The 12,365-nt window shown below is 41.6% G+C and overlaps 1 protein-coding gene across 1 annotated transcript in view; it reads right to left on the bottom strand.

Moving 5' to 3' along the window:
- hydin (HYDIN axonemal central pair apparatus protein) overlaps nucleotides 1–12,365 on the bottom strand; it is a 677,137-nt gene that overhangs the window by 320,740 nt on the left and 344,032 nt on the right. Inside the window, exons 23-24 of the mRNA XM_048605579.1 lie at nucleotides 11,361–11,599; nucleotides 3,620–3,763 (exon numbers count right to left, since the gene is read on the bottom strand). Coding sequence (XP_048461536.1) covers nucleotides 3,620–3,763; nucleotides 11,361–11,599 — 383 coding nt within the window. The remainder of the gene's footprint in view (nucleotides 1–3,619; nucleotides 3,764–11,360; nucleotides 11,600–12,365) is intronic.

The raw sequence follows: 12,365 nt of genomic DNA, 5'->3' as shown, positions 1-12,365 counted from the left end.
CAACCACTGTAATCTATGTGATGTATGCACACTCACAGTGCTGATAAGTAAGAAGTTCCAGAAACTTGACCTAATGCATTTGAAAGAAATGCTACATAGTTCCAAATCAGGAAAGTGTATGACTAGGAGAGGAACGTGAAGGTGGGGTTTTACAATGCACTAGCTGCCCTTGATTATTCTATGTGGTGAAGCTATGAATTTGGGATGTGCTGTCAAAGAAGACTTATAAATTGGTGAAGTTCATTTTGATTTGCATCATTGCACCACACTGTCTCAGCATGGGTGGGCGGCACGGTGGCACAGTGGTTAGCACTGCTGCCTCACAGTGCCAGGATCCTGGGTTTGATTCTGCCCTTGGGTGACTGTCTGTGTGGAGTTTGCACATTCTCTCCATGTCTGTGCGGGTTTCCTCCCACAGTCCAAAGATATACAGACTAGGTGGATTGGCCATGCTAAGTTGTCCACAGTGTTCAGGAATGAGTGGATTAGATGAGCTATGAGGGGTTGGCTCTGAAGGTTGGTGTGGACTTGTTGGGCCGAAGGGCCTGTTTTCACACTGTACTGATTCTATGAAATGGACTGTCCATCAAGTGGACTGTTTTGCCTTGGATAGTATCAAGCTTAAGTGTTGAAGCTACAAACATTCAGCAAATGGAAAGTATTTCACCGCCCTCTTAATTTGTGTTTGTAAGTAAAGCAAAGGCACTGGGGAGATAAGTCAGCTGCTACACAATATCCAGCCTCAGACCTGGTCTGGTAGCTATGATATTATGTAGTTGGTCCACTTAAATTGCCAGTCAACGGTGACCCTGAGATGTCAATGGTGTAACGGGAAGGTGGTTAGACTTTCTCACTTGTTGGAGAAGATAGTTTCCTGTCATTTCAGTGATGCAACTGTTAATTGTTCCTTATCAGCCGAAGCCTGATGCGGTTCAGGGCTTGGTGCATGTGGGTGGGTTGGTATAATGAGATCAAGAGTGAGTGATCCTTGTGAACCTAAACTGAGCATTGGTGAGCAGATTATTGGTGACTAAGTGCTGCTTGATAGTTCTATCAATGACATACTCCATTCATTTTGCTATGCTTTAGAGTAAGCTGATGGGTCAATGAATTGACTATGTGGATTTGTCCTGTTTTTTGAAGACAGGCCATATCTCAATCATTTTTCACTTTGTCAACTAGGTACTAGTATTATAATGTAGCAAAACAGCTTGGCTAGGGGCATGGGTTGCCCTGGAACACAGGATCTGAGCATTACAATCAAGATGCTGTCTGATCCCTGGGCTTTGCTGTATTCAGTACACTCAGTTGTTCCTTGAAATCACAAGGAGTGAATTGAAATCACAAGGAGTTGAACACCTTAGAAGGAGGACCAGGTGGGTCATCCATGTGGCACCTTAGGCTAAAAATGGTTGCAAGTCTGTCAGCTTTGCCTTTTGCTCTGATATGCTAAATTGTACCATCACTGAAGATGGGGACTGACATAAGGTTTCCTCTTTCTCTGGTTAACTGTTTTTTTGCCCACTCCTATTCATGACTGATTTTGGCAGAACTGCAGGGCTTTAATCTTATCTACTGGGGTCTGTGCAGGGTCTGTTTATAAAATGCTGCTTCCACAGTTGAGCAGTAACCTGTCAGAGTCCTATGTTGTACTTATACCACTTTTGCCTAGTGCTGTACCAGGTATGCTCCACTGCAATCCTTCATTGGTCACTTGAATTGAAAATAATAGCAGAATGAAGAATATGCTTGTCCACATGGTTAATGATTACGGTGGATTTAAATTCTGCTGCTAATTATGGTTTTCTGCCCTTTACCCATGCCCAGTTTTGAACTGCAAGATCTAGTCTTGATCTTACATTTAGTAGTGGTAGTTCCAAACACAATGCAGTGTGTCCTCAATGTGAATTCAGAACTGTGTGGTGGCTATTCCATTACTAATGAACAAATGTGTGCAACAGATAGATTAAGGAAGATTAGTAAGGTTTTATCCTAACCGCTGGCCTGTAGTCTGGCAGGTACATCCTGTTGGACTCAGCTATTTTGGCTCGTTGTGGAAAAACTTAATGGCTAGGAATTCCACACTCAGAGGACAATCTAAGTCGTTGTTACCTTCAGTCTCTCTTTCACTATAATGTTTAACATGCAGAAGTACTGATTAATTTGTTGTTTAGTGGGAGTTAAACAGCAGATTTAATTGCTCATGTTTGACCTGATGGTATACTTTAAAAGGTTGGAGAAGCATTTAACAGGTGAAACTCGTGATTAAAAGAGTAGATAGCAGAGTCATTTATCAGTCTGAAAAGGTATTTAATGGTTGGAAAGATGTTTTAACATGAGAGGTGTTAAGACAGATGTTGATCAGGTAAGAGGATGTTTAACAGGTTTCTGAGAAGTTATACATTTTACATTATTAACCAAAGTTAGACAAAGCCCAAGAGAAAGTTTGATTAATACTTTTTTTTAGGATTTTCTTCATTCTTCAAATGATGAGCATCCCCCACAACATCAAAAAGTAATTCAGAACTAGAAAATTCAATAGCATTGATACACTTAATAGGATATGCTCACTTAATCTGTCCACAAACCTGTCATGGAGCACAGACCAGCCTAAGTGTAGTGATGCCCCTGCTGAGAATAGCTGGCATTAAGTATCCTAAAGATCGGGGAAAGCAGGGGTTGTTTCTCATTTTGACGGGGTCAGAAGTCAAACAAGGCAGGTTATAATCCAACAGATTTATTTGAAATCACAAGCTTTAGAAGTGCTGCTCCTTTGTCAGGTGAAGTGGGTAACGGTGGGGGTGAGAGAAGAGGGGGCAGAAGGGGAGGGGAGTGAGATCAGGACAGGGAGGCGAGAGAGCAGGGCTTGGGCAAATCGAAGAACCAGATGGAGTGGCAATGGGGGTGTGGTTTCTTAACCATTGTTTCCTTTTTGCGCTCCATCCCCAGCTTCTGGGGCCCATTCCCAATCCAGGGGATTCCCCCACACCCTTCTCACTTCATGTGGGATCACACCACCCTGCCCTTCTCACTCAATGTTGGATCATGGCATTTCCGCACAAAGTCACATGTAAAATCTACATGTGGGCATGTTTAAATGAGTGTACATGCATGTCTACAGTTTCAGTGTCAGCAAACACTGCCAAATTTGAAATGGGTCTACTCTCTGGTGCCCATGGAGGTGAGAGCAGGATTCAAAAGCCAGTGTATCCCAGTCCCAGACAATGATGTCATTCAAGCCACACTTGTAATAGACTTGCCGTCAGATTATCAAAGTGGAAAGGCCAAAAGATTCAAGCTTAAAGTTTCTGTGTCACTTCATCACCACATACATAAACAAAATCCTTAATTCTAAATAACAGAGTTTTAAAAGATTAAATTTCACTTTGTGATCCAGCTGATGAATATAAATCAATCTCTCCCTTGATAAAATCACTTGATCACCAAACAAGGAAACTTGTGATCACGCCAAAGCTCTAGTAACATAGATACAAACTATCTTAGCACTGGCATTTGATTAGTATCTTTTAGTAATCCCCATTAAACAATCTATACATATATTCCCATGAGCTAGTGTCCTTGAAAAGCAAATTTGATTGAAAACAGCAATTTCATCTACCTTTGAAATGGTTGTTGTCTCAAGCTCCACGTTTTCTACAATTCCAAATGGTCCTTCCATCTTTAGGATCAAGGTGAGAGGCAATGGGGATACGTTCTTCAACGTAAGAGGCATGTATTGAGGAACCAGCTTGACATGTTTGGGCTGCAGGCATAAGAATACAGACTCAGGTTTTCAGAATAGGAACTACCACAACACACATGAAAGGCTCCATGACCTACACTGGTTCCCAATTAAGCAACATCTGAATGCTCATTTTCTCATTCTCAAACCCTTCTACGGCCTCAACTCTCCCGATCTTTGTAATCTCCTACAATCCCTATAATCGGCCAAAATATCTATGTACCTTCAACTTTGATTTCTTGATCATGCCTGATTTTAATTGTTCCACTACTGGTGGCTGTGCCTTCAGCTGCAGAAGTCCCAGACTCTTGAATTCCACATAACATTTTTCATCTCTTTCAAAGTGTCCTTTAAGATGGAATTCTTGATCAAGCTTTCAGTCACCAATGTCTCCTCATAGAGCATGATGTCCACCTTTGCTTGATAACATTTCTTTTATGCATCTTGGGATATTTTACTATATCAAAGGTACTGTATAAATACAATTTACTATTCTTGTTTTTAAGATATTTTCTTAAGATATCTGTTTTTATTATATCTTTGACATCCTCTATCATTTGGGTTTTCTATCATAATATATACCAGCTCATTTGCAGGCAAATCTTGTGTTGTTGGGGGTCTCTTCCACCAGCTGGAGAGACAAATGAGAGGCCTGTGCTCCCTCCATTCAGGATGAACCCTGAGGTTCTGAACAGCAAACAGCTATTATGCTCAGTGGTGCCATTAGTGAGGCAATGGTTACTGCCGGGAGGACTTTCCTCCCCTCCCCTCACCTTCAAGTCGAAGGGTCACAAAGACTCAGGCCACAGGTAAAGAGGTATTTGTGTGGTAGAAGATCATCCCACAGATATCCAGATCCTGGACCAAAGGCAACCACATGCCAGAGTGATCTGCCTGGTTTTAGCTGTTGGGCCTTCCAGTATATGGCACGCATCCTTGCAGCTGGGCCAATCCCAGCACGTGGCTTCTAACTGGCAACCAAGAGCCTTCCCACTCAAAACCTAATGCTGGTGGAGAGAAGAAGACAGCAGGGTTCAGGTACACTCTGCCAGCGTTCCCTCTAAGTCATACAACTGTGCAGCCACTCTGAGGTTCCAACGCATTGACTTCTGGTTTCGGAAGATGTGGCCACAGACCTACCTCAAACTTCTGGCCCATATTAATGACTAGCAAAAATCTGTACACCTATATTCTCCCAACCTCTTGTACACCCATGTCATGTGAATAGCATTCCACTGATAGGAAGTGTTGAGACGATACTGGCATGGTGCCAGATCACATCACTCCTTGTTCTCCATTTATAATCCATTCAATAGAGTTTCCCTTTTTATGAAAAGGTCCACAAGATGCTTTGCAGAAAAGATGAAGGATGCAAAAGAGGAACATCATATCCTGAGAGTTCTTTGAATCCGTGAATATCCAGAGTGCCAGCAAAAGCCTTTGACACAGTACGTTTCACATTCAGCCCGAGGAAGCAAACAATCAATGAAAACAATTCAAACAAAGTGATCAGCATCTCCACTATTTATCACTGTTCAATAGGACTGTTATTGGAATAAATTTGGATACTGTATTTTTCTCAAAGAATTATGGGAAGTGTACTTAAAAAGTAAATCCACCTAAATCTTAAATAAGCAAAGGGCGAGTTTATATCCAAGGTCATGATTGTTTTAGTAGCAGCTTGCTAATGAACACAATTTGGACTGTATCCAAAATTGATTGGTGGCATCAGAAGATCTCAATGACCTAAAACAAGCAATGATCTGAAACAAAAACAGCCAGGGGCACCAAAATGCAAACAGGACTAATGTGCATGTTTGCCCCAACTGAGCAAACAAATGTGGCAGGCAAAGGAACTGCACTACAGATAACATCTGACAGGGAAGGGTAGCAGGAGTAATGGCGAGATGCAAAGATGAACTGAACTCATTTAGCTCAAGAAGCAATATGGGCAGGTTGGTTGACAGAGTTTTCATTTTAAATCTCTGCAACGTGGTGGCCTTGACTAGCTTCTTGTAAAGCATGGCTATGTTTTGGAAAATTAACTCCTTTATAGCTGTGCAGCAAATTAATTTGGCTGGTAAAATGACTGGTGCCAGAAAAAGAGGCAGGACCTCCCAACATTATTTTGTTTTACCTTTCTGCCTGTGCTCCATCCCAATTCAAGATGATGAAATCCAACGTAAGGTACCCTGTATTTATCTGCCTCAAGTGTTATGAAAGTGAACTATCACCTCGCCCAACCCCCACCTTTCTTGCCTTTTGATGAAAGGCCCATTTTGATTAAAAGACAACAACTTTGTTATGCTGCAAGATCTCCAGATCTATCCCTGGGAAATCAGCTCGATCTTTTCTCCTACCACTGCTCTGGTCACACCTACTTCTTGAGAGGTCTCACTTTTGGTTTGTAGAACATCACATGTAAAGTGGTCAGCTTCTCTTCATATCCACTTTTACTTGATCAGAAATTCCACATGTATTTCTTAACTTGCACAGGGTGCAATTTTTGTTATTGCAACCAGTAGACATTACAATATCCCACAGGATCCATTCTGCAATTTCCCTGCAAGTTGCATTAATTTTCAAGTAATATAACAACAAGTGTTACTTGTAAACTGCACATTCAAGCAACAACCTGGAAGATAACACATGGACCACTCACAAGCTGTTCCCTTTAAAGTGCCATTGCCTGAAAATTAGAGATACTTCACAGGATCACAGAAATGTTACAGTGTAGAAGGACTGGCCAAATGAGCATTATGACTTTGTCATTCTCCTACCTTTTCCCTTGCACATTGAATGATTATTTAAATAAAAACAATGCCCTCTTGAATGGCTCAACTGAACGTGCCTCCAGCACACTTACAGGCAGTGCAGTCTGGATCCTTACCATTCATTGAGTGAAAAAGTACTTCTTCACATTGCATCTGCTACATTTGAAAATCTCTTTAAATCTGTGTCCTCGCCTTCTCAGTCTTTTTACTGTTACTCTCTAGCTACTCTGTTCAGATCTTGCAAGATTTTGAAAACTTGTGTCAGAACTCCTTTTAGACTTCTTATCTCCATGGAGAACAGTCACAACCTCTCCAATTGATCCTCATAACTGAAGTTGCTCATTGCTGGAAACATTCTTGTTAAAGTCTTCTGTACACTCTCCAATTCATTATTACTTATACGCTTATTGTGGATTGCTTATTGGCCTTTTCTATTGTCATCCGAAACCTTACAATACAATGCTCACTGTCCCCTAAATGAGGCCCCACTGATGTTTATCTATTTGGCTAACCTCATTTCCAAGAACCATGTCCAACAATGCACCCTTTCTTGTTAGATTGGACATACACTGCTGCAGAAAACTTGCCTGAATGTAATTGAGGAACTAAAAACAAAATTACTGGTGAAACTCAGCATGTCTGGCAGCATCTGTGGGAAGTTAGCATTAAGAGTCTGGTGACTCTTCATCAGAACTGTCAGCAACTAGGAAAAGGTAGTATTTATGCTGAAGACTAAGTTGAGAGAAGGGGACAAACAGAAGAGGTGAGTGGATAGGTAGAGATGGAGCCCAGAGAGATATGAAAAGGGATAGGTAAATAAGGAGATTATGGATAGCAGGCCAAGACAGAAGTAAAACTAAATAAGTGATAATAAGAGCTAAGAGTAGGAGAGGATGTGTGAGCTGTTCTGAAAACAACCCACATTATGTGATAATTGACAAAAAACCAAAAGAACTACGAATGCTGGAAATCTGAAACAAAAGCAGAAATGCTAGACAATATCAGCAGGTCTGGGAGTATTTATGGAGAAAAATCAGAGTTAACATTTCAGGTCCAGTGACCCTTCTTCAGAACGGGACTCCTTCTTCAGAACGTGATAATAGGCCTAGTAGTAGGTCTGAATGGGTGACTGTGCTAAAAGCAACACATGTCCTAACAGGACTTGATGGGGGAGTGGGTAAAAAAAATGGCTGGATGGAATCTGGTTCTAAAGTTATTGAACTCAATTTTGAGTCCTATAGGCTGCAGAGTCCCCGAGTGGAAAACGAGATGTTGTCCTTCAAGTTAGGAATCGAGCAATGTTTCTCTGCTTTCACTGGCCCACTCTTCATTCAGGTCACCTATTTTTACTACTTTATAATGTTTGAACCTCCCTGTGATTTTCCTGTAGGTTTGTTCCTCTACATTCTTCCCACTAGTTAACAGTCCTTTTGCTCCAGCAGTGCAATATTTCCACAACCCTCCCTATCTGAACATCTTATATGCAGAATGGACAAGATAGGGAGAGGAGGTATTAGCAGTACTAAAGCTGAAAATAGATAAATCCTCAGGCTGCTAATAGGAGGCAAGGGAGGAGATTGCAGGGGCTCTGACATTAACTTCCAAATCCTCTTTGGCCACTAGAGGGATGCCAGAGGACTGCAGGGCAGCTGATGTGGTACCATTATTCAAGAACAGTGGCAAGGATAAACCAGGAAACTACAGGCTAATGAGTCTAACATTTGTGGAAGGGAAACTACTGAAAAAAATTTGATGGACAGGATTAATTAAGGATAGTTAGCATGGTTTTGTGAGGGAAAGATCATATTTAACAAATTTGACTGAATTTTTCAAGGAGATGACTAGGTGTGTAGATGAGAGTAGTGCAGTTGATTAATTTACATGGACTTCAGTGAGGCTTTTGACAAGGTCCTGCACGGCAGACTGGTGAAGCAGCTAAGAGCCCATGAGGTCCAGGGCAATTTGGCAAACTGGATCCAAAATTGGCACAGAGGCAGGAAGCAGAGGATGAAGGATGAAGGGTATTTTTGTGACTGGGGGCCTCTGTCCAGTGGCATACCACAGGATTCAGTGCTGAGTCCCCTATTGCTTGCACGGTACATTAACGATCTAGACAAGAATGTACGCGGTATGATCAGTAAATTCACAGATGACACAAAAATTACTGGTGTGGTATAGTGAGGAGGAAAGTCTTAGGATGATGTGATGGGCTGAGCAGTAGCAAATGGAATTTAATCCTGAAAAGTATGAGATGATGCATTTTGGAAGGACTAAAAGGCAAGGCAATACACATTGAATGGTAGGACACAAGGAAGTACAAAGGATCAGAGGTTCTTTGGCGTGGATGTCCATAGATCCTTGAAGACAGCATAGGTGGTAGGTAGATAAGGTGATTAAGAAGGCATATGGGACTTACTTTTGTCCGTCAAGGCATTGAATACAAGAGAAAGGAGAATTTGATGGAGCTGTGTATTGCTAGTTAGGCCAAAGATGGAGTACAGTCTGTCATTCTAGTTGCCACACTGTAGGAAGGACGGGATTGCTATAGAAGGTGCAGAAGAGGTTCACCAGAATGTTGACTGGGCTGGAGTGATCCAGCTATGAAGAGAGACTAGATAGGCTGCGGTTGATTTCCATAGAGCAACGAAGAATGAGGGAAAATCTGATTGAGATAGAACAAAGAACAATACAGCACACGAACAGGCCCTTTCACTCACCAAGCCTGTGCCAACACTTGACACCTTCCTAAACTAAAAACTTTTTGTCTTCACGCGGTCCACACACCTCTATTCCCTGCCTATTCATATATCTGTCAAGATGCCTCTTAAAGATTGCTATTGTATCTGCCTCCACCACCTCCTCTGGCAGTGCGTTCCAGGCACATACTACCCTCTGTATAAAAAACCTGCCTCATACATCTTCTCTAAATCTACCCCCTTATACCTTAAACTATAGCACCTAGTAATTGACATTTCTACCCTAGGAAAAAGACTCCAACCATCCATTCTATCCATGCCCCTCAATTTTGTAAACTTCTATCAGGTTATCTCTCAGCCTCCAACATTCAAAAGTGAAAAAGAACCATCCAAATTCTTCTCACGGTTAATACCCTCCAAACCAGCTAACTTCCTGATAAGCCTTTTCTGTATCCTCTCCAAAGCCTCTAGTCGTGTGGCGACCAGAACTGTATACAATGTTCCAAATGTGGCCCAACTAAAGTTCTATATAGTTGCAACATGACTTGCCAATCTTTATACTCTATGTCCTGACCAATGAAGGCAAGCATTCCATATGCCGCCTTGACTATCTTATCCACTTGTGTTGCCACCTTCAGGAAACTATGGACCTGTATGCCTAGATCCCTCTATGTTGATGCTACTAAGGGATCTGTTATTTACTGTATATTTCGCTCCAGCATTAGATCGCCCAAGATGTGTCACCTCACATTGTCCAGGTTAAATTCTATCTGCCATTTCTGTTCTACCTGTATCCTATCAAATCCTTTGGCAATCCTCCTCACTATCTGCAGCTCCCTCAATTTGTGTGTCATCTGCACACTTACTAATCAAGCCACCTACATTCTCCTCCAAATCATTTTTTTAATATATTACACTACACACTGATCCCTGGGGAACACTGAGATAGCAAGAACTGCAGATGCTGGAGTCAGATTCAATACAGTGTGGAGCGAAACGTCGACTTTCCTGTGCCTCTGCTGCCTGACCTGCTGTGTTCCTGCAGCTCCATACTGTATTGTCCCTGGGGAACACCACTGGTAACAGATTCCAGTCATAAAAGAGAATGTACAAAGACAGTTTTGATAATGGGAAACATTTCCTCCTATTGGAGGGGTCAATAAGGTTTAGAGGGGAGTAGAGGAAAAATGTTTGTAACCAGAGGGTTATGGGTATCTGGAACTTATTACCTAAAAAGTGGTCGAGGCGGAAATCCTCAAAACATTTAAGAACAATTTAAATGAACACTTGTAACACCATAGCATCCATGTCTAAGGGCCACATGCTGAAAATGGACTACAGTAGATGAAAAAAAAATGCTAAAAACTGTGTATGATTGAAATCCAAAACAAAAACAGAAATTGCTGGAGAAATTAAGCAGCTCTGGCAGCATCTGTGGAGTTGGCATTTTGGGTCTGGTGTTTTTGCTCAGAATTAAATATCTATAACTCTAAATGGATGCTTGATGAATGACACAGACATGATGGGCCAAAAGACGTCCTTCCTTGTTGTAAAAACTCTAAGACTGTAGCATTTAACACCTAATCCTCCCCTCCTAATCCAGATCTCTGTTGTCACCACAAAATCATATTTCCACATGGCAATCTGCACATGTGACTCCCCAGTATTATTTACTACACTCTGTGCATTCATACACATAGATGTCAGTACTTTCACCCTCAGTCCAACTTCCCCTATTCACTTTCTTTCCTCTGTACAAGTGCTATCTGTATTTTGTATACCCTGGTATTAACTTAAGTTTCTTTCCTAGTTCTTACATCCCAGCACAGCAAAACACCCTGCAAGGATCTCAGTCTCAGCTCAGGTCAGGTGCAACATGTCTGACTTGTACAGATGCCATCTTCCCCAGGGCCAGTCCTAGTCTCAGTGTCCCAATATTCTGTCCTATACTATTTTTTTCAGTTATACATTCATCTGCCTTATTGTTCAATTTCTGTTCTCATTTGTTCCTGGCAGTGGGAGTAATCTGGACATTACTACATTTGACAACCTGTTCAGTGATTCTATACCTAGCTCCCTAAATTCCGATTGCAGGACCACACAGTTCCCCTTCCTATCTAGGTTTTTGGTATCAATGTGGACCATGACCTCTGTCTGTTCGCCATCTCCAAGAAGAATGTCCTGCATTGACTCAGTGACATCCTTGTACTTGGTATCAGGTAGGGTCACGTCTATAGTCCAAAGAAACGCCTGTCCATTCTTCTCACCAACGAATCCCCTATCACTTTTGCTCTTCTTACTCCACTCTTCTGCAGCCAACATGATCATGGTGGCACAAATCTGGCTCTGACTGCACTCCCTTGAGGATCCAGCTCTTTTATCACGTTCTAAAAACAGAAAAATAACTTGTGAACTAGACCCCAGGGAACACCTGCACTACCTACCTGCTTCCATTGGACTACATCTTATGTCCTATCGACACAGTTGTCAGTCTTGCAGATGTGTCACAATGACTGCAACTATGATTGGAGCTCTGAAACCCTAAGCTCACATTTCTACATTTGGTAGCATTTCCTGCACATTTGGTCTTCTTGGACAATGATAGGATCCATGACCTCCCACGTTACAAGCCTTACATTCTACCGACTGAGCTGTGCTGTCATGTCTTCAATTGATTTCCCTTACTTTAACTTTATTCTCCTCACATTACTTGCATTACTTTATTATATTGGTCCTGACTCACCCTTATTCTTGGCATTTCTCCGTTAACTCCAAATGTAGCTGTTTCTTTAAAAATAATATGCTTCTCTAACTTACAGCAATTGAAAGACAGTTTGTAATGGCAAATTCTGGCCAACAAATGATTTTGTTTATCTGTAATGTCTTTTTTTGATAAAGATGGTAGAGGTTTGCAACTTTCTTCTCCAAACTAGATCAATTGCAAATTTTAAATGTAAGATTGATAGATATTTGATATCCTAAAGTGTTAAGGATATGGATCAAAGGTGAGTATATGATGTTAGAATGCAGCTCAGCCAAGATCTCACTGAACGGTGGAACGGCAGAACTGGTTCAGGAGATAGAATTGGTCACAAAAACAAAGTTGCTGGAAAAGCTCAGCAGGTCTGGCAGCATCTGTGAAGGAGAAAACAG

The sequence above is a fragment of the Rhincodon typus genome, chromosome 15 (assembly GCF_021869965.1).
Source record: "Rhincodon typus isolate 14 chromosome 15, sRhiTyp1.1, whole genome shotgun sequence".
Classification (NCBI taxonomy): Eukaryota; Metazoa; Chordata; class Chondrichthyes; order Orectolobiformes; family Rhincodontidae; genus Rhincodon; species Rhincodon typus.
This window is presented reverse-complemented; position numbering and strand designations above follow the sequence as displayed.